The sequence below is a fragment of the Copadichromis virginalis genome, linkage group LG13 (genome assembly GCF_057382275.1).
Source record: "Copadichromis virginalis isolate Kocher_CV1m ecotype Utaka linkage group LG13, C_Virginalis_male_GT1.1, whole genome shotgun sequence".
In the NCBI taxonomy this organism is placed as follows: domain Eukaryota; kingdom Metazoa; phylum Chordata; class Actinopteri; order Cichliformes; family Cichlidae; genus Copadichromis; species Copadichromis virginalis.
The window spans coordinates 10,526,275-10,549,724 of NC_140630.1; the positions used below are offsets into that span (position 1 = coordinate 10,526,275).

A 23,450-nucleotide genomic window follows, 5' to 3' on the forward strand; every position below is an offset into this window, starting at 1 on the left:
GGCTAGTTGAGGTGAGAGAGAGAACCAGACACTGTGGAAACTAAAAATGTGTTCATCACGATTAAAGGGACCCTTTCATAGTGACACGGTTTCACTTTGATTTGACACATTGTTATTATAAATATATAGATATATTTTTAGCAGCTGTCAAACTACTGATCTGGTAATCTTTATACTATCAGTGACTAATTGCTATGCACTATCTTAGTGACTAATGTAGTCATGTATTTAACAACGCAGAGTGAATACCAGAATCAAAAACTCCAGTGTCACTCTGCATTTGCTTAATGCACAAACAAGTAACTTTTTACAACACATTTGCCATCTCCAACTTGCTAAAGTATTTTATCTATACATTGGTTTTTCAATGAAGAGGGTCTTAAAAGCATTACAATCCCTGATTTCATCACATACAGGGAGTGCAGAATTATTAGGCAAATGAGTATTTTGTCCACATCATCCTCTTCATGCATGTTGTCTTACTCCAAGCTGTATAGGCTCGAAAGCCTACTACCAATTAAGCATATTAGGTGATGTGCATCTCTGTAATGAGAAGGGGAGTGGTCTAATGACATCAACACCCTATATCAGGTGTGCATAATTATTAGGCAACTTCCTTTCCTTTGGCAAAATGGGTCAAAAGAAGGACTTGACAGGCTCAGAAAAGTCAAAAATAGTGAGATATCTTGCAGAGGGATGCAGCAGTCTCAAAATTGCAAAGCTTCTGAAGCGTGATCATCGAACAATCAAGCGTTTCATTCAAAATAGTCAACAGGGTCGCAAGAAGCGTGTGGAAAAACCAAGGCGCAAAATAACTGCCCATGAACTGAGAAAAGTCAAGCGTGCAGCTGCCAAGATGCCACTTGCCACCAGTTTGGCCATATTTCAGAGCTGCAACATCACTGGAGTGCCCAAAAGCACAAGGTGTGAAATACTCAGAGACATGGCCAAGGTAAGACAGGCTGAAAGACGACCACCACTGAACAAGACACACAAGCTGAAACGTCAAGACTGGGCCAAGAAATATCTCAAGACTGATTTTTCTAAGGTTTTATGGACTGATGAAATGAGAGTGAGTCTTGATGGGCCAGATGGATGGGCCCATGGCTGGATTGGTAAAGGGCAGAGAGCTCCAGTCTGACTAAGACGCCAGCAAGGTGGAGGTGGAGTACTGGTTTGGGCTGGTATCATCAAAGATGAGCTTGTGGGGCCTTTTCGGGTTGAGGATGGAGTCAAGCTCAACTCCCAGTCCTACTGCCAGTTTCTGGAAGACACCTTCTTCAAGCAGTGGTACAGGAAGAAGTCTGCATGCTTCAAGAAAAACATGATTTTCATGCAGGACAATGCTCCATCACACGCGTCCAAGTACTCCACAGCGTGGCTGGCAAGAAAGGGTATAAAAGAAGAAAAACTAATGACATGGCCTCCTTGTTCACCTGATCTGAACCCCATTGAGAACCTGTGGTCCATCATCAAATGTGAGATTTACAAGGAGGGAAAACAGTACACCTCTCTGAACAGTGTCTGGGAGGCTGTGGTTGCTGCTGCACGCAATGTTGATGGTGAACAGATCAAAACACTGACAGAATCCATGGATGGCAGGCTTTTGAGTGTCCTTGCAAAGAAAGGTGGCTATATTGGTCGCTGATTTGCTTTTGTTTTGTTTTTGAATGTCAGAAATGTATATCTGTGAATGTGGAGATGTTATTTAGTATTTAGTATTTATTTATTTATTGTCATTGTCAAGAACAATGAAATTGCATTTGGGGCTTCCATACAACCCAAAAAAAAAAAAAAAAAAGAAGAAAATAATAAATACCCCTTAAAACCCAAGTGTACATATTTAACCCAGTGTGACTCCAATGCAATAAGACAATCCTTAGCAATAATGTTCGTAGAAATTCAGACAAAGACCTGAGAAACATGACAAAATACAACAATGCAACCCATTCAATATTATTGTACTGTGAGATATGATATCAGATATGATAGTTATCTATTTAAGAAAGAGGGGGGGGCAGGAGGGGGAATTATTATATATAATTATATATATTGGTTTCACTGGTAAAAATAAATAATTGAAGGTTCAAGGTTCAAGGTTCTTTATTTGTCACATGCATAGTTATACAAGTATAACACACAGTGAAATGTAGCCTGACAAGCTGAAATGGGTATACATTTGTTTTTTGTTAAGTTGCCTAATAATTATGCACACCTGCACACACAGATATCCCCCTAAAATAGCTAAAACTAAAAAACAAACTAAAAACTACTTCCAAAAACATTCAGCTTTGATATTAATGAGTTTTTTGGGTTCATTGAGAACATGGTTGTTGTTCAATAATAAAATTATTCCTCAAAAATACAACTTGCCTAATAATTCTGCACTCCCTGTAGGAAATACTCTGATTTTGTTTATTTTTGTTTTGTTTTTTACCCACAAGAGCATCCAGGGGATAGAGCTGCTGAATGCAGTACCTGCATTCGAGCCATAAAAATACCAATAATGGCATTGAAGTGTGCCACGGAGAGGTGTGACCTCACTCGCAGACGCATGTCATATTTTTCGCCTCTCTGTCATCCTGGAAGGGCCACTCGCTCAAGGGAAAACAAGAATTCGAGAGAAAGAGTTGAGTGCTGTCAGCTGGTGGCAGACTGGGTTGTCATGGTAACTATAGGGTGAGGTCACCCGGTTGCTGCAGCACCAGAGTAGGGACTGATTATGCCACCCCCCATTTATCTATCTATCTGTCTGTCCCTCTGTTCTTCTGTTGCTTTTACTTGCCCTCTTTTTTGTCTCTTTTTCCCATTATTTCAGCTCTGCCCTGTTGGGTGGGTTGTGGGGTGGGGGTAGCAGGAGGGGAGGGGTGGAAAACTACACAGGGAGGGATAGACTGACAGATGAGAAGAAACGGACTAAGAGCCCAGCGACTGCTGGTACAAGCTTCTGACATCCACCCATCCATCCATCTGTCCAGTTATGAGGCACTGAGGACTGCTAACAACTACAAAGACTTCTGCCCTTAACACAGACACACACACAAACATAGACACGTCAGGCCTGACACTTGGGACTTGTAGTCTTGAGTGCAGAGCCGCACCATTTACCTTGCTCAGGTTCACCATTAGACCCCAGTAACACCTGGGATTAAGTTGACACTATCTGGATCTGATCACAGGCATTGCTACATCTGGGAGGTTAAGCTTTTAGCAGTGGCATCGTGGTGCAGTGGTTACTGCTGTTGCCTCAAAGCAAGAAGGTTCTGAGGCGTTTCCACATGGAGTTTGCATGTTCTCTCTGCACCTGCGTGGGTACAACTTTCCGCCACAGTCAAAAGGCATGTATGTGTGTGTTTGAGGATGCAGTTGTACATGTCACTATGACTGACTTGCAGCCTTTGCGGTGTTGACCCCACGTTTTTGCCTAGTGTGAGTGGGGATAGGCTTCCAGCTCCATCCAACCCTGAATTGGAGAAGTAATTAGGAAAATTGGGGAAAGCTTTACCTGGACAATTTTAACTGTTGTTTTAACTTGAAATGATGAATCAGGTTTCTGAAGAACAAGGTTAGACTGTACGGACTTGTTTCACACGTGGTTGAGATCAGAATGCTGGCTGGATGTGACGTTGCAGTTTCCATTGCATTCTAACTAACTACACTCTGCACCAGCCTAATGTGAGACTTCAGTGCACTTTGTTTACCCCTCTGATTTTGAATAGCTGCTATGGAGAATTAAGGTGTAACTCTAAAATGTCAGAAACATGAAACCAGAAATTGCTAACAGGATGAAGTGAACCATGTCTTCAGTTAAGATGATATTCCTCATACTTAGAGCAGTATTAGTAACATGATCAAGCATGCAATGTTGCTTAAGCAGGATCAGTTCATTTTCAAATATATATTAAACATAATTATTATTTCGAATAATGGGGTCAGTATATGTGAAAGTAACCCCTGTGAGTCATAATTTCAGGCTACAGACTCCTCTAAATGCTCTGTTTAAGACATGGGCTATCCTTAATATTGGCCAGGTCTCTCTTGAAAAATAGATTTTAATCTCAATGAGACTTTTTACCTGGATAAATAAAGGATAATGAAATATGGCCATGGAGGTTAAACATCTAACTGTAAGAAGCCACACAGGCCTGCTGATCTATGATCTGATTATAAGGTGCAGCCATCAGAATAAAGTTGATTTAAAAGAAGGAAATGATGTTTAAATGGTGTTTTTCAAACACAGGATGAACTAATGTGCTCCATCAAGGCCCAGTGCAAGAGTAATGAGGGTATTTTAACTTTAAGTAATGCAGAGCTACTGCTCTAAGCTGGTCCCAGTTAAAGTCTGAGAGGGCTAAAAGTAGATACTGCCACTTGGACAGAGACAACCTGTAAATTATGTTTACCTGGTGTTGAGAATGAAAAACCTGAAACAAGTTGAAATAAAACACTGCTACTCATAATCAAGTAACACGATTAATCTATTTTTAAAAAAACAGCTGTGACATAAGGGAAAGAGGCAAAAGAGGAAATGAGTTAAAACACACTTGATGCATCCTTATGCTTGCCAAGTCTTGACCTTTTGCGCAATAGTGTCATCAGAGGGACCGAGTAAGAATGCTGTGTTAAATCCTGTGACAGCTGATTGAAAAGGTCTTTGCTTTGGGGAAAACCATTGTAGCCAACTTGACAGCATCATGGCTCATTACTACTGTAGATGTCATAATGCTCCTGCGGCCCATTCAGTCATCCAGACAGAAAGGACATTTCTCTAAGTCATGCACATGCTCATCTCTGTTGCCTCTAATCAAGTGTATGTTTATCACATAAAACAAGTTTGTTCAAGTACAAGTGTACCAATCTGCTATTATATTCATTATTTTTATTCTATTGGGGAATGGAAATAATTTATCAAAGATTACCAAAAGGTGAGGATTTGTTTGTCCTTTATTTAATAATAATTACAGTTTATAACTTCTTTTCTAACTTGAGATTTGTCTGACAAAAATAATAATAATAAAATCAGTCACTAGGGTAAAGGTATTCTTCATTCTGAAGAATTATTTGTGTCTCTGTATTGCAGCCAGAAAATTTGCTCCTGGCCAGTAAGATGAAGGGAGCGGCGGTGAAGCTTGCAGATTTTGGCCTCGCTATTGAGGTTCAAGGGGACCAGCAGGCGTGGTTTGGTAAGAAAGATCATTTATTAAACTTAATCTGTAGCATTTCAAATGATGTGTTGTTGATGTTCATGTAACATCATAAATTTGAGGTTTACATTTAAAAATGCAGCAAACAGGATAGGCTTAAAGTGATATACAGTGCTGTGCAAAAGCCTCAGGGAAGCCCTCACATCTTTATCATTTGCTGGGACAATTGGAATTTATTGAAATGTGTAAACATACATGGAAATACAATATTTAATGCCAAAACAAAGTTTACAAAATTCTAACAAACTTTGCATTACCACCCTTATTCTTCAACATAGTCTGAAATCTCTTACGCACGCTTTCTTGTAAGTTATTTACCTTTTTCAGTCCAGGCTTCTTGAAGGACATGCAAAGCCCGTCTTTGGCTGTTGGCTGCTGGCTGCCTTTTGTTCCATTCTCTCTGTCAAGATGATCTCACGCTGTTTCGATAATTTTGGGAAGGCCAATCAATGACTGATAGCCTTCCACTGTCACTATTTGGGAATGCTTTAATGCAAAGAATGTACTGAAAATGAGTGAAAAAGAAGACCATCTCCAAAGAAGAACTTGGATAGCTATTGCTCAAGTCCACTTTAAAAAAAATACAAGGATGGTCTTCTTGGAAGGAGAATATAAAGAAATTAGAAGAAGCTCAAGACTTATGCACAGTTCTGCTGGAGTAAGTAGCACAAAGAGATGAAGACTGAATGTTTAGATCATCTCAGCTTGCTAATTTGTTTAAAACACAGCGCTGGCACAAAGCACAGAAAGATGTATGAAACCTGTCATAATGTAGTAGTAGTAATCAGAAGTCACACTGTGTACTGTATATAGGTATAACATGCTTGTATTTTTCTATATTTGCAGGTTTTGCAGGAACTCCGGGGTATCTGTCCCCAGAGGTGTTGAGAAAGGACCCATATGGCAAGCCAGTGGACATATGGGCATGTGGTCAGTCCTAAAGTTTTCAGACTGTAGGCACAGTCATTTCCTAGCAGACCTGTTTTCTCCATTTTTGTTAGATATGGGTTCACTACAGCATTACCATGTCTTTCACAACTCATCTGACTTTGCAATCTTTAAGCAACAACTTCATGTAACGTTCCTGTAACAGTCTTTTCCCTGCAGTAAGTTTTAGTTAAATATTTGATATATTCGGCCGAAACACAACCAGCCAGATTCATAAACAGCAGCCCACATCATTTTAAGTGATAAATGCCCTTAACTCTGCTATAAGCCCAAATAAACATTTTTTTTCTTTTTAACTGTGTATGTACAGTATTTTTTACATTTGTGTGTGTCAGGTGTGATCCTGTATATCTTGCTGGTGGGCTACCCTCCATTCTGGGATGAGGACCAACACAAACTCTACCAACAAATTAAGGCTGGTGCTTATGATGTAAGTACTCACATTCTTGTATTAACCACCCTCTCCTTTTGAACTGTATTGTCATATGTGCAGACAGTTATGATGCAGAATAATGATTGCACTGTGCAGAACTGAATTCCAGCATGGCATTGTCAGTGGACGGAGAATATCACTTTGACTGTGTGTTTATTTTCTGTGTACTGCAGACACAGCCAGCTACACAAACGACACAAGACTTTGTAATGTTTACATTTCCTAGGGAGGGACAAATCCCTATGACTCTCTGTGTCTGCTTTGGATTGTTGGTGTCGTGTTTGGAGGATTCTGAGCTATCAGAGTTGCATTTTTTAACCTTGATGGTGGCTAAACTTGAATATAGTTTGTAAATATATACTGAAATACTAGTTCTGTGAACACAAGTTAAGTTTTTAACTCCTCCCAGAGTGCAACATCAGGCTGGAGACACAGCGTTTACAATTATGACATATTAGAGCTGATTTAAAACAAACAGATCCAGCATACACGGGACAATCTTGGCCTAAATATTGTATTTTATATAAGAGTCAACCGCTTGGTGAGTTAAACTGATATTCTCTTTTTAGTGCTTTTTCCATGCACGTCCATGCTTTTGCTATGCTAAACTATAGATAGATGCCTGAAGGTTTGTTAGTATAATTTTTCAAGTGACAGTTCCTTAGTAATCAGACCATAAAGCTTGTAAAACCTGTATTTAAATTATAAGTGAGTGTGTAAATAAGAGCCAGAGGCACTGTCAGCAGAGACAAACAAATGACGCTCACTAATAAAGGCTGTGCAAACAGACACACTGGGGGTGGAATTACCTGCAACCTGCATATGGTAAAAATTCGGTAGGATATGTATTTCTATAGCACTTTCTCATCAAACTCCAGATTACTTTGTTGCTAGATTCAGCAACTTTTATTGGGATAAATAAAGTAGAAAAACACTGACAAAGGTACTTTTTTGCTTCTATATTTCTCTATAATTGATCATTTTACTCCTAAAAAAAAGCTCAAATCATAGCACAGCAATTATTATCAGGGTGTGTGGTAATTTTGTAGGATGATGCGGTTACAGGATCTGACCCAATCCACGTGCAAAATGGTACTTGAAATCTGATCAAATCTCCCAATTTGGAAAAAATCATAATCTGGGACCTCTTCTCCTTTCTTATACTGTAATCCTTCTTTTGAACAAGTTTATTTTCCATCTGGAGCATCAGAAACTTGGGGTTGGGATTCTTTCTTGGTTTTACTGTCAAAGACTCAGCTCTGCTCCTAGCTGAATTAGCCATTTCATTCTCCACTGTTTTATGTAAGGCATATCCCTGTAACATGCACTTGTTGGCAACTTTATTAACTACGGCTATTTAACAGCTTGTTAAAGTGAGTAATTAATTATCCCGTCATATGGCAGCAACTCATTCAGATGTGTAGACATGGTCAAGACGACCTGCTGAAGTTCAAACTGAGCATCAGAATATGGGCTGGTGTAAGTTTTTCAGATACTGCTGATCTATTGGGATTTTACAGTCATCTGTGTGGTTTACAGATAACGGTCTGAAAAAGAGAAAAATATCCAGTGAGCACCAGTTCTATGTTACATGATGACTGAAATGCAGCTTCAGGCTGATGGGAAGTAACAAATAACCACTCATTATAACCAAAGTAGACCATCAGAAGACCATCTCTGAACAGAAAACCTGTTGAACCATAAAGCACATGTGCTACAGCAGCAGGAGACCACACTGGTTCCCACTCCTGTCAGCTGAGAACGAGGGACTGAAGCTGGAACTGAAAAAGGCTCATCAACATTGCCCAATGACTGATTGTAAAAGTGTGGCATGATGTGATGACTCTCAATTTGTGCTGCAACATTCTGATGGTAATGTTGGGATCTGGTGTAACAACATGAAAGTTCGACTGTTCAGGCTGCTGATGAAAGTGTAATGATATGGGGTTATATATACTTGGCACACTTTAGCCCACTTTAGTATCAGTTGAGCACAACCTTCCTGAGTATTGTTACCGACCATGTCCATCCCTCTATGACCGCAGTGTCTACTGATGGCTGCTTCCTCCACAGATCTTAATCCAGTAGAGCATCTTTGGGATCATTTGTCATGGACGTGCGGCCGACAAATCTGCAGCAACTTTGAAATGAAATGTCACATCAGTATGGATCAAAATCTCTCAAACTGTTTCCAGCACCTTGTTGAATCTATGCCATAAAGAATTAAGGCAGTTCTGAAGGCAAAAGGGGGTCTTTACTTTAAAACTACTGTTTAAGAATTTACATTTGATTCAGAATATTACAAAAACCTTATTAGCTAGAGCTTCAATAAGCACTTTGGACTTTAATGGAACACATAGTTTTGGGCGTATTCAGGTTAGAGCAGGCGTTTTGCATTGTTTTTGTACCTGCATCTATGGAAATGAGAGTTAAGTTTCATGACATCTGTGAGGGAATTCGACCTGAATTCATGAAACTTTAATTGTGATACTCTGATCATTTCCTGTTTTTAAATTAGTTCATGTGTATTCGTAACTACAAGGCCGGAGCATCGAGATGAGCTCTGCAGGACACCATCACTTCAAGTGTTGTCAAATAACATGCTCTAAATTCTGTCATGCAAGTAATTTAGAAATTTAATTTTAGTTTTTAATGGCTTGCTACTCGGCATTGTATAACTTTCATCTTGCTGCAGAAAAAATAACTGATACACTATGGGAGAGCAATGGGCTTATTCATCAGCTCTCGTCATTGTCCTCTGGGAGATAGGAATTTATTACCCATATTAATTTACATAATTGGAAGCAACCACATCTAATGAATGTGCATAATATGAACAATAATATGAAGTGACTGACGAGCACTTATAATAATGTGCACTTCTTGGATATCATCACTGTCACACAGATACCTTGAATTTCTGCTTTTTTCTTTCATCGGTAACTGACATCTGATATGTTTGAAGTAAAAGTCTGTTGAAAGCTTGCTTTGACTTTTAGCAGTAAACATGTCTGCTGACTCCACCCTTTTGTTATACCACTGAAATTGCCCATCAAAGACAGACAAATCGTTGCTCAACTTCACATATTAAGACTGTTCCAAAACAAATGAAGTCAAATATGTTTTAAAGAGAAACAAGCAAAATATACTTTTTTAAAATCACAAAAACAGTCACCTAAAGGTGTTGTATGTTGTTTATAAGGTAAAGACCCTACAATGATATATACAGACATAAGAGGGAAATAACCATTCCCCACAGGAGTGTGCACATGTATATCTTATTGGAAAGGTATGTGCCGTTTGTTGTTGCAGGGTATCTGCGCAACACTTTTGTGTACAGTATTGTGTTTCCTGTCTATGTGCGTATGTTCTGGTGCTAACTGTTGTTTGTTTGTACATGTGTGCTGCTCCTTCAACTGTGTCCAAGACAAATTAATCCTCAGAGAGAAAACAAAGGCCAATTTAACCTAATCTGTTCATGGGGGTGTTGTGATAGTGTTTTAATATGACAAATTAAAGATAAACAAATTACTCACATGCCGTGGATGTTATTATGAGGTAACATTGATCAGCTGCTCATAGCCTGTAAAAATTTATGGACACGATTGATTAGCACAAACAAAGTTATATTTATTAATGGATAAGAGCTGTCTGTAAATCTGCAATTAGAGTATTACTTTTCATTGCTACAACCTCGCTTATGACTTGTGTTTGTTCCTGGTCCTGAGAGGTGTGGATATTTGCCCTACAGAGTTAAAAGTTGCAAGTTGCACAACCTTAATTCACTCAACCTGCCTCTGTAAATATATTTTGCTGGAAATTTTCCCTACCCTCCTTTGAATGCATGCACAATGAGGAGAGAGCTGCACCTTCTAAATGATCATACAGTTTGCAGCTCTAATCTGTTACATGTTGGGTAAATACAGGTGCAAACACTGTAGGAAATCTGGTTCAGTCATTTAAATATCACAGTCAATTAAAAGAAAAGCTTTTACTACCATCTTTTTTGGATCTTGTATCTGCGTAAGCATTCTTCGGGCTCTGCAAACTATGTTTTTTTTTTTTTTTTTTTTTATTGCTCAGTTGTGCTGGAATGCCAGTGTTAAAATTGTAAATATGTGCTAAATATAGAAATGTCTAATCAATGCTAAACAACAGCAAGTTAATCATGGCTTGGAAACATCAGTTTTTGTTTTACCAGTTTTTCAGTGATATGTTTCTTCCTGCTCTTCGCCTTCCTTCAGTTTCCTTCTCCTGAGTGGGACACAGTGACCCCTGAGGCCAAGAATTTGATCAATCAAATGTTAACGATTAACCCCACCAAAAGAATCACTGCCGACCAGGCCCTCAAGCATCCCTGGGTCTGCGTAAGTCACACTTGTCTTTATCTTTGTTTTTTATGTAGTTTTTCTTGCCAGCTTTAAACAAATCATGTCACAGTTTTTCTTTCTTAAGCACTCTTACATCAGCACAGCCCAGGAACACCTGTCTTACATTGTATTTCATTTCTAACACAGCTATTCAGAATAACAGCACCATCTTTGATCCAAATGGCTAGTTTTAAAAACATGCACAGAATGACATTATATACTAGAGCAGAATTTGTAGCTTTTTGTAGGTTGAGACATAAAAGTTTGGGTTTATTTGTCTCACATTTGGACAAGACGCACATTTAAGGAACTCAGAAAAGACCTGTAAAGTCATAAGTCATAATTTTAACACCAATAACAATTTAACAGCATAAATGTAGTTTGTTATCAGATAAAGCACAAGGACAATAATTTCCATTTTTATTGTTAAGGAGTTGAGTAAGGAGTCGCCCAGATAATGTAAGAGCCCCGTAGGCTTATCTTACAGCTCCCACTTCTAAAAGTTTTCATTTATAAGTCCCTGACAAAGCAGGCTTTTTCATTCTGTTTGGTATCACAGAGGAGTTGGAATACACATGAGCTGCTCCTGCCTGTTGATGAAAAGCTACTCAGGGGAGCATATCAGAGCTGTAGAGCATTAAAAAGAATTCATTGTTGCAGTTGTACACAATGCCATTATTGTCATAGCCTCAAAATGGTGATTAAATGTTTCTTACCAGAATGCACCTTTGGAGTCACGGTCCCTTCCTCTTGTATTTTAATGTTCATGGGTTTTTATCTTTTCAAAGAGATTTTCTAAAGCAGTTCTTCATCTCGTCCCATCACATATCTGTGAGTTCAATCTCAAGTCAACGATACATATACAGGCTCTATAAAGAAGATGGATGCTTACGCATAGATGCTTCAGTGTCAGTGCTATAGAAAAGGTGGTGTATGTGACCACCACCACCACCTCTTCTATATTCACTATATTTAGACAAGAGGGTGGAGTGCTAAGTTACCAGCTAAGATTGGTTTGGCCTCAGTCACAGAGACCTAGAGACCAGTCGCTAAGGAAAAGTGTGCATTTCCCTACTGATCGGCAAATGGTTGCTGGCAGAGAGGGTGCTTCATTAAAAACCTTCTTGTAATTGCTTTTCTCGCAGGTGGATTTTCAAAGTCACCAGTAGTTTGCGTGGAAGTTGCCGACTTGTACGCAAACACTCAACAACTGACTTGGTAGTGAAACTTAAATCGCTACGCATACTGAAAATGGAGAACATTTGCCTTCAGAGTAAATGTTGTGCATTACTGCTGAAACCATTATGTTTTAAAAGGTGCGGCTTTTACTTTGTTGGGAAACTGTCCCCATTTCCAGTTTCATTACAGAATAGTTGGCATGTGTTTGCAGACAAGCAGGCATCCTCTGCTGGGTGACCATGGAAATCTGCTAGTGACCAAAGCTATCACAAGGAGATTATTAGTGCAGCACCCTCTTTGTGACTCACTTTGCCACCGGTTTCTTTAAAAAGATAGCAAGCAGCCTCCCACAACCAACTGCCAACTGGTAATACACATTTTTATCTGATAACCGGTGGTTACCAGGTGATAACTATGCGATAAACGGTAAAATATTCCAAAAGCACAGATATAATTAAAAGGTCTTGTTCAGAATAGCACCGGTGAGGCCTAGCAGACAGTGACTGGGTACATCTGCCTGTGTAAGAATACCTGTCTGTCCAATATGGCTGCACCCCTAACTTTAGGTCTTACCAGTATAAAAATGGACAAGTTATTAAAAAAGTGGCATTGACGGTGTAACAGTGATATACTTAATGTTGCCCTTTCCTCTTTACTTAAAGCAACGATCCACTGTGGCCTCCATGATGCACCGTCAAGAGACTGTGGAATGTCTGCGCAAGTTCAATGCCAGAAGGAAGCTTAAAGTAAGCACGAACACAGTTAAACATACACATAACTCACTAGCTTATGCTTATAATCTTGTATATTATTTGCCTTGACTCTAGGGAGCTATCCTCACTACGATGCTCGTGTCCAGGAACTTTTCAGGTGAGCTTTTGTAGTTAGTTTAAAATTGTCAACACTCAGTAGGAGCGCACTTCTTTCCGGATCCTATCTCTCATAGAAGCCAAGTGATACATGTCACTGTTGTTCTGCTACTGTATCTCCAGTCTACCATCTTCTTCCCTTAGCCACACCGATTGGATTTGATTTTGCACTTCAGGGGTTTGGCTTGGATTTCATCCTCATAAGCAGTTTGATCACAGTGCACTTTTGATTGAACAACCAATTTGCGGGCTGGACAATGGACTAGCAAGCTAATGCACTAATGCTATCGGCCCTGTGTTTATATGCCTTCATGTAAGCAAAGCAGCTCCATTGGATTATGTCCATCTACTTTGTAAAGGCTAAGACTGATCCAGACTGAAGTAAGCAGACCAGCCAGACCTCTGAAATGCTTTGTTCGTAAGCCTAGGCTTGTTTATTCACTGTAGAATAAACAAAGAAGTAAAATCAGTAAGTTGGGGCTCAGACATTTTATTTCTGACAAGATTTTCCCATCTGTTGCTTCACTTCATCCTAATAAAAATGAAGTTTGGTATTACATCATTTTATTGATTAAATTAAAATGTCAAAAACAGTAAGCAGGTCTCTTGGAAGCACAAAAAGTTATTAAAGAAAAAAGAAGGAGATTTTCATGGTTTAGTGGGTCTCTCTCCCAGTAGCGCACTGAATTCCTCTTTGTCTAATAGTGGGACGGCAGCACACCAGTCCTGCCGCTACCACCAGCACAGCCGCAATGGCTCAGGAAGGTACGTTTGCTAGAGGGGGTGTTGGAGTCGGGCACTGCCAGCTTCGTGCTGAGGTTTTTGGCATGTGGCCTGGGCTGCTTGAACCCTCCCCTCCCCTCCCCCCACCACCACAACCACCTGCTGCCTGCACACTGATGGATCACGTTTATGTGGTCATCACTGCACTGGGGCATCTTACAGTCACAGACAAACATATAAATAAAAGCCACAGATGAAGCTCAGCTACTGACCTTTCAGTACTCCTGGGCTTCCTAATGGTCTAATAAACAGACCACCTCTCAAGGACTGGATATTTAATTTCCTGTGTCGAACACAACAGCCATTTAAATGACACCCAGCATGACCCTCGGACCTTCTTCCAACTACCCCAGCTGTCACCAAGCAAAGCTCAGGTTATATATCTTTGCATTAGCACAAATATCACAGGTTGTTTTTCTCTGCTGCATCGCCATTTATATTACCAATATGAACAGAAATTCCAGTATTTAACTCGGAACTCTTGCAGCTTTGCCTTCTTCAAATTGATCTGGATCCACAGTACTGATGCCCAGTCGATGCCTGCCTGTGCTCGCTGCAACCTTCCCTTGGCATGGCTCTGGCGCCAACAGCCAGCCAAGCATGTTTATGAGCGTACAGTGCAGTTTGCCAACCTGCATGGGAAGCTGGATAAACAGAATGCAAAGTGTCCTGTGTTAACTATTTTCTTTGTCTCCTCTCTCCTGCCTGCTCTTGTTTTTGTTTGAGCAAATACAACTAAAAAGGAAAAAAAAAACAGTTTGCTTCAAACAAAGTGCTTATGCCGTTATCAGGTCATCATTATGCAGATATATATTAACACAAACACAGCGATATCGCTTAGTGGGGTATCAGCACGTGGATGGCTTTGGTTTGTGGTTTCACATTACTGATATTTTTTAACTAAGACAGATCACATTTGCAGCTAATGATTTTTCATTTAGTTACAATCTCCCTTAACTCCCAATAAACCTTTACGTTACTTAAGAGATTACATCTTGTTCTCCAGTGGCAAACCTTTAGCTCTACCTCTGAGGGTGATGATTCAGGACAGCTTTGTTTTCAGGCATGCTCAAACTAATTAGTTTGTTTGAAGCATACTGAACCTTTAACACGTGTGGGTCATATGACAGTGCTGGCTGCTTGCTTAAAGAGGACTTATTAAGCTTTTCTTTCAGCTGTATATTTTTATTTTTGGAATTCATAGTTAAAAGTTCCTTAATCTTATACAGAGGACACTTAGTTCATCATTTGACTGAAGCTAGCAGCTTTAACACTGCTTTCCTCTGATTGGTTGCACCTCACAAACAGGAGTTTGAACAGCAGGTAGGTGGGGCTGCTATATTCAAAAGTAGAGATTACTGTAATAGGAATATCCACACTCTTTGAGATCATGCAAAACCAAATTTAAAGTGCTTAGAGCTCACTTGTACATTCGCTGATGATACAAGTGATGTGCCACGTTTCATAAGAACCCTTGCAACATTATGTAAGTAACAGAAAATAAGGAAAAGTGTAATGGGTCCCCTTTAAAAGCTGGTCATACAGGAAAAAACAGTCTGATTAACAAGAGGATGCTTTGCTGATAAAATGTTAATGACTTTCCCTTTTTTTGCTCAATTCCAACTGTCAAATTTCTTCACTTAACAAGACTCAGTGTTGTCACATACAGTGTTACAGTGAAGAAATCAGACTTGAATTTGTACAGATGACATCCTGAAGTTAAAGGTTTCTGCTGAGAAAGCACCACTCGGCTCCTTTTATGAGGAAGACTTTGAAGTTGATGTTGCATGCCAGACATTTTGATGACTGCATGAACCATCACCGCTGTGAAAATGATTAAAGAATGCCTTTTAACGCGCAGTAACAGCCTGACAGGTGTTGCCTGCAGTTGTCACCTTTCAGTTCAGATGTTAAGATGCAGATATTAAATACATTACTGTTCTCTTACCTTTTTCATTGCCATCCTTCCTTCTTTTTGAATGGAAGGTAAGGGTGAATCATTGGAACATGGCTCAAAGACAAATGATTGTTGGTAAAATGTTTATTTTTAGTGAGTGTTTGTGTGTTAATGCATGTGTTTTATTACGTTTCCTTTTTGTCAGGTGGAGTGGTGTCATTTGTGTGTTAAAACTGTCTGGTCAGGTTTTCAGGTTCACATACATGCCTCCTAACATAAACTAGATTATAGGGATGAAGGTGGCATTTGACGTGGCCAAAGCAATCTTATTAAATAAATTATCAGCAGTTCTGTAATTGACATTAAACATATATATGTATATTTTACTTGTTTCAACAAAAAACAAGGTAAAGATTAAAAAAAAATAGCTCTTTTACTCATTCATAAGCTTAGTCATGTATTAATTCTCATTTGCCCCCTGAAAGCAGACAAATAAAATCAAACACTAGAGCAGGATATGAAATATTAGAAGTGTTATGAACTGAGCTGAAACTGATGTTATTACTGTGGAAAGTGAACAAAAAGTGTTTATTGTTTAACATTTTGACAGTTTAGAGGATTATTGGACCCAAAATTATGGTTGAGCCAGAAATCCACACAGTACCATAAACAAATGAAACCAACTTTAAAATGAGCTTTAAAGCTCAGAAAATTAACATGTGGTTTTACTAGGAACTCGTAATGCTGACCTGCTCTCACAATCAGAATCACCTTTTTGAATTTTTTAATTGTTTCCCTGTATAAATTTTTTAATGATTTTACTGTTTTAGAATTTGGATTCTCCATGCAATAGTTGTGAATTACTGACATTTAATTTTTTAACTAAATAAATTTTACAATCTTGGTGTACAAACTGTAACAATGCAGTGGAAATAAAATGCGGAACTTGCACGTTACTGGGCAAAACAATCTGCATAGTCAGTGTAGTGTACATTATAATGAAAAATAATTATGAATGGGGCTACCTCGATGTGTCTGTTTTTATACAGTGATTTCAATTTTGCCAACAAGTTGTGTTTTTGATTTTCACGTTATCATTTTGCTTTGTCTGTATCATCACTACTGAAGTCTCTTTAATTCCCTGTTTATCCACAGTGGTTCATAAAGTAAACTTTTTGATGGGATCGTCCATCATACAACAGCTCTGCTGTTAGAAATATCAATGTGAAGTCAGTTTTGTCAAACCTGATAAACTCTTAGGCCGTCTTTTGTCATGCTGACTGAGTGATTTCAGCTCTTCTGTTGATTGGACAGCTGTCCCCCTTAAACTGCATCCTCATCATCTTTTCTCACTTTCTTTCAGCGTGTAAAACCTTACTAAACAAAAAGTCGGACGGTGTGAAGGTAAGCTCTCTGACCCATGAGGGTTTTCTTGATGTGACTTATGTACTTAACTTACTCTCCTTATCTTTATCTCCTTTTTGGTCTGTCCCCCTAATTACTGTCTGAGACCATTTTTAACTGTGATATGATGGAACAAGATCAATTAGATCACCTCTGTGCTCTGGTGCAACATGGTCTTTTTTCTAAAGTCTGTTTAATATATTTTGAAGATTTTTGTGACTTAGGGGGATAGGATTTATTTTAGAAATGAACTAGGTACTTGATTATGTTCATAAGAAATCAGTTAACTCACATTGAGATTAAAGTAGATCTAACGAGCTTACCTAAAGATTAAAAAGCTTTTAAAATGGTGTTTTTAACCAGCCGCTTTTCTTTGACTCACAGCGATTTTTGTTTTGATCAACAGTCAGCGTCAGTGCATGCAATGAACTGCCGTACTCACCAAGGGCAAAACAAAACTCCCATTACATACAGTAACTTAAACAGTAACTAAACCCTTAAACATTAGAAAATGCACAACCAGTTATTGAACACCAATAAAATAATTTCCAATATTTTTTCTATTTTTTAACCCCCCTTTTTATTTGCAGCTGATTCAGATTTTTCTGAATCCCTTTATCTCATCTTTATTCCTGTGTAAGCTTGTGCAGCTGTTTTGTTTTTTACTATCTTTCTGGGATCAATCTGGCAGCTTCACCTTTTTGTCTTTTTTGATTAGTTCCCGATGAATCCTTATTTTTTTCCCTCCTCTTTTCCATTGCTGTCTGTCAGAAAAGGAAGTCCAGCTCAAGTGTTTGTTTGATGGTGAGATCGGCTCTGTCGTTTTTGTTCATTTTTTTTTTTAAACTTTTTTTTTGTCCGTCTTCTTTGCGAGTCTTTGCCCGTCCAGCTCTCCCTTTACCCTCTCTGTTTCATTTTTTTTTCCTTTTGTGCAGAGATGCTTTAGGGGTCGTTTATGGCAATTTTTGTTGGATTTTTCCAAATTCATACAACATCCCTGCATTCCCTTCCTCTGGAAGCGCCACCAAAACCATTTAAAGAAATAATACACACACACACGCTCTTCACTATCCAGTTACCCCCTTCTGATGTGCGACTCATTGACCCATGGATCTGCATTTTCGCTTCATACCTGACCATCACCGTGGGACAACTGAATCCCTGCTAATCTCAAGATACCACCATTTTTTTTTTTTTCCAGTTGTTGCATGTTTATCGTACCCTCATTATGTTTCATTTAAGTGAATTCTTCTTTCCCCTTTTTACCGTAAATAAAACGGCTGTCTTTGTCACCTGCAGATAAATTCTCCGATATGAGCTAGAGAAAGTGTGAGCTTCTAAATTCTGAATATAAAATAATCAAGTAAAAAGATTGTTTTCTTATTTTTCAGGTCTGTTGATCTGTTTGGATGGCTACATTTTTCCCTCACTACATTATTTTCCAAAGTAAAAGTGATACAAAACTAGTTAATAGTGTACATTTATTAGTGGTAGGTTTGCATATCTGTGGAAAACATAACAAAATAATTGCTTTAGCTGCTTTAAATACAAAGTCCAGTTTATCCTCATCTCTCCCAAAAGACGTTACCCTTTCAAAAGAACATAAAACTTTATTAAAAGAAAAGTACTACACAGTTTTGTTTATTTTTGTAGATGGAAACTGAGGTTCAAGATTGCAGGTTGTACTAAGAAATATCTCGGTTTGAGGCCTAATTAGCATTTTCAGACATTAATAACATGCTGTTCTGAATATTTTGATTCTGGTAAACAGCCTTTTTGAGGAGGCTTGGTGGGGAATAATCTTAAAAGGACCTCATGTTTGTGTTTCTGTGCTTTTCTATTCCAAATTCTGCTCAAGTTGTTTTAATAGCACTGAAGTGCTCAGATTCACCAAGTTAACAGATATGGGGTTTTTTAAAGAAAGAGGAACAAGGCTACATGTCGGCTCATGACCTTGATCAATTAGGTCCAAACAAAGTGGCTCCACAATGCTGTCATGATTGCAGGTGGAAATATATTTTTTATATTTGAACTTCTTGAAAGTTAAATGTTTCTTATTCATGAGAAATGTTTCTCCTCCAGCCCTGAAATGCAGTAAAAGATGTCAAATCTGTAATCTGCCTTGTTGATGGTGTCAGCATTGCACATTAGTTATTCTGTTAGAAGTTGTTCCTAGTAGGCCTCAGAGACTGCCAAAATACTGTTTAAAGTCACACTGGGGTAATTTGCTCTTCTGAGAGTTGCAGAAAAACAGCTAAAAACTCCCAGCACTTTGGCCTTAATCTTTCACTGACGTAATCCATTCGTCCACACCTCTCAACTTTCCTGTGGGAATATTTGTATTCCCCTTTCCTTCCAGTTAGCTCGAGGCCAAAAGGAGAGTCCAGCTGAAACAGTGTTCTCTTGTTCACATCATACATTCCAGCCTCAGTCTGCAGCTGTAACATAACCTATATCTTAGTCATCCAGCGGAAACATTACTACAGCTTTTAGGAGCAAGCGAGTGAAAAATTATGTTAACTCGTAAGCAAGACAGAAATATGCTTAAAAGGACAGAAATATCCAAACGTGTAGTCCTTATGGTTTTTAAGCTCTCTAAACACATAGATCCTACATTTTCCATAATGCAATCAACACCATCTTTTTGTCATACCCTCTCTGCCTGCTGAATAATTTTTTTACTGTACCTGGTTGTTTTGTTTTTTGTTTTGTTTTTGCTTACAAAAGCTAATTTTTGGCGAGTTTTGCAGAACGTTTCTTTATGGCTTGCACAAATCACCACAGTGAAGTAAGAAACGCATTGTAAATGTGTCTCCTAGCTTGGATTGCACTTCATGACTTTAATTATATTAGTAGATTCTCCAAGAGTGCAGCCAATGTCATTTTAATTACATTTTGTACTACCTATATCATAGCTAAACAGAAATATGAATTCAGAACATATTTTTTAAAATTAAACCTTCCTTCAGCTGTAAAAGGCTGATGTTGTATTATCGTCATCCTGCCGTGCGGGCAGGACCAAAGTTCCTGAATGCAATAACTCCAGAATGAAAAAACACAGGAGCTTAAATTCCACCGTAGGTGTATTTACTAAAAAAAGTTGTGACCTCGACCTTAATGCCATGTAATAACTTGAGAACAAGGCAATGTATGATTTTCAAATTGATACAACACGTGTATCCACTAGGAGGCTGAGGGGGTATCGTTGGCCGCTGTATTTTGTTTTCTTTAAAATTAAAATTTAAATGTTGCTGTGAGTGTTTTTTATATTAGCAGCCAACATTTGAAAAAGGTTTAGACAGATTTCACTTTTTAAAACTCAAAGCCATAAATAGGATCTGTTCAAGATGATCCTTTAAGTAGTTTTGTGTGTAAAATAGACTTTACTGTTATCTTTGCGTGAGCTAATGAAGGGGAAAAACAGCTTAAACCACATATCTGTTGCATGTGTTCACACAATAGAGAAAAACCTGCTACCCAAGGCCTTTCACTGCATGCACAGACCTGGACTGCTGAGCTCGCTTTAGATACAGACTGATTTCTCTTTCTATCTCAGCAAATGATTCACATTTTTTTAAGTGCTGGGGAAGAAAATAAGTCATTCGCCCTTAATATATGCTTATTGTTAAAATGCACTTTTCTGTTAACAATTCACAATTTTATTAAAGGCATAAAAATATTTTGTTTTGGTTACTTTGTATCTATGAGTTCTATGATCATGAAAAGAAACATTAAAACTACATGCAGAGCAGAAATACTGATGATTGCACCTGCCCTTTAAAATGCAAAGATAGGAAGGTGCAGATAAATAAATTAAGTTTAACATCTGCACATACAGCTCTTGCCCTGACTGTGCAGCGTATAGTCCGTGTAATGGCTCCATTCCTTTATTCCACCTATGATTCCCATAGCTTGGTTCATGGTTTAGTGGGAGGAGTGGGAGTCACTCTGTGTTGTGTTTCTTTGCCCCAGTCGCAGGGAAACAACAGTAAAAACAGTGTAGTAAGCAGCAGCAGCACCAAAGACAGCAGCATGTCATCTTCAGCACCAATGGTACCTCATCTCTATTTGGTTTCTTTGCTTTTAATAGCATCATTTCATTGTTTCCCATCTTCTTATCGTTTAGTTCTATCCCCTCATAATCTTTTTGTCGCTTCCCGTATTAAGTAAAACCTTTTCCTTGTCCTCTGTCTCATCGATCATTGTCTGCGTCTCTGCTTCCGTTTCGAACACAAACTGTGATCTTGGCGGTGAATTTGATGACTTTAAAATTAAATGACTGGCTTGCCCCTTTGAGTTTGTCTCTCCTGGCTTGTGTTTTACCCATACCTCCGTGGACACACCTTCATATATTTACCCGGTGCCTGACAGGTAGACAAATGACTTTCATTTTCCAGTACAACAGCAGACACTTCAATCAAGTTCTGCTCAACCACATCCTTGTGACTCCTTTGTGTGTTCAACTATGTCACCAGAGCTTTGTTGATGCTTTGCCTCTGAAGTGGAGGTTATTGCCTCTACATCAAAAGATGACCTTTCACAAATTGCTCTTCAATTTCTGAATGGTAAATGATGGGGGCTTCTGGGTAAAACAGCAGCCTGAGTTGACAAATGAAAAACAAGCCATATTTTTGCAAGAGGATGCAGCCCCTGTGTTTGTGGGATCGAGTCATTTATACAACATACAAGAGTTTGTATGATGTTTGTCTCAGGTTGGTTAAATGGAAACGATGGCAACATAACACACGACAAGGAAATGTGCACTGAATGTGTACTTCATTTCTAATTAATACAAAAACTTTCTGTCTCCTGACATAAGTATCATGCCTATCATGTCTTAAGCCTAGCATAAGACTAAACCAAAACATCTAAGTAACAAAATCTAGCACAAATAGGCGTTTTGAAGACTTAAGAATGTTTCCAGTAATTAACTTTCTCTATAAATTCAAAATGTCATTTCATACTGTTTGTTTTCTTTAACAAGATATTTCCAGTCTTTATTGCTAGCTTTTAGTCTTATTGAATCTAACATAGTAAAAAAAAGATTTGGTATTTAATTGTTGTAATTTTGTCATGCTTGTCTGAATGTCAGTGGGATTACTTGTAAAAATAAAGATTACATTAAAACAAATAAGACCTTTTTTGCTAAATTTAGTCCCAAATAATGTTAAAAAGAAGGTAAACTTATCTTACCTTAGCTTGCCTTTTTTTGTCAGAGCCAGCCCACACTCTCCAGTTTCAAAACAGCAGATCTCAACAGTCAAAATCCTCCGTTTAAAGCTTTATAAAAGGCTTCCATCATTTATGTACGACATTTACCACACAAACATAACAGCATCAGTATTTTTATTTTAATCTGCAAGAATGCATTTGTATTTATATATATATAGATATATAGATAGATATATAGAGATAGATATATATATATATAGAGAGATATAGATAGATATATAGATATAGATATAAAAATAAATAATATTTGATTCTTATAGAGCACAGACTGCCTTCCCAGCAACTGGACCAGTCCCCATAAGAGTTTACAACCTGGGACTGTCGTCTCGCTGCCATTACTTGTAATACTTTAAATTCTGCATAATCCCATACGTCACTGAAGGGGCTGCATCTTCTAAAAGTTGGGTCCAGGGTTGGTGGAGATCATGCAAGTGCTCCTGACTGACTAAACCAGGATACCGTGGGTTTGTTTTCCACACTGTCCAGTACTTGAGCTCTTGAATTGCTTTGTGCTAAATGTTTATGTCACAGGGTCAAGGCTGGGGATGAGGAGTTGTTGCACAAACACAATTCACCATTAAACCAGTCTTCAGCCCACATGGGATGGAGGGTTGAGATGTGAAATATTATCTAGTATTTATCCATTTACTAGCTTAGCTTTAAAGTCACTATAGCTATGTGTAGGTTTTTGTAATATGGTTTACAAATTGCAAACCCCTCCTCCTCAGTCATGGCCTTGGCTGGTGGTGGATATGTGTATAGCTGTGTTCATGGCTGTTTTCATCCATTTCGGAGGTTCTAAAACAGTCCTGTAGGCCACAGTGCTGGTGAATGGGGAAACAGACTGATACTGAGCGCCTTGACATCAACAATCATGGATTTTTATTACCATAAATGTTCCACAGCCTCTGCACTGTGCTTTGTTTTGGTGTGCCCTCATGCGTCTGTCGTCATGATATTCCCTGGCATCTTTTGCTGGTGCCCACCCCCTCCCTATCATACACTCCCTGCATGGTAAAGTGTCTCCTACCTCCCCCCAGGAAGCCCAGACAACTGTTGTACACAACCCAGCAGACGGCACCAAGGTAAGCTGCTTCTACTCCAGCCTCAAGCCACCAGCCACTACTACTA

The 23,450-nt window shown here is 38.7% G+C and overlaps 1 protein-coding gene across 19 annotated transcripts in view; it reads left to right on the plus strand.

Annotated features, from left to right (window-relative positions):
• The window catches only part of camk2g2 (calcium/calmodulin-dependent protein kinase (CaM kinase) II gamma 2), a 78,155-nt gene that overhangs the window by 46,238 nt on the left and 8,467 nt on the right, over nt 1-23,450 (plus strand). For 3 of the 19 annotated variants that reach the window (XM_085477214.1, XM_085477219.1, XM_085477220.1), the window contains exons 7-16: nt 5,081-5,183; nt 6,051-6,134; nt 6,488-6,582; nt 10,830-10,952; nt 12,797-12,880; nt 12,962-13,004; nt 13,709-13,768; nt 17,047-17,087; nt 21,060-21,140; nt 23,360-23,404. In XM_085477214.1, coding sequence (XP_085333340.1) covers nt 5,081-5,183; nt 6,051-6,134; nt 6,488-6,582; nt 10,830-10,952; nt 12,797-12,880; nt 12,962-13,004; nt 13,709-13,768; nt 17,047-17,087; nt 21,060-21,140; nt 23,360-23,404 — 759 coding nt within the window. Of the gene's footprint in view, nt 1-5,080; nt 5,184-6,050; nt 6,135-6,487; nt 6,583-10,829; nt 10,953-12,796; nt 12,881-12,961; nt 13,005-13,708; nt 13,769-17,046; nt 17,088-17,858; nt 17,892-21,059; nt 21,141-23,359; nt 23,405-23,450 lie in introns of all 19 variants that reach the window. The other 16 variants (XM_085477215.1, XM_085477233.1, XM_085477225.1 and 13 more) reach the window with 10 other exon arrangements.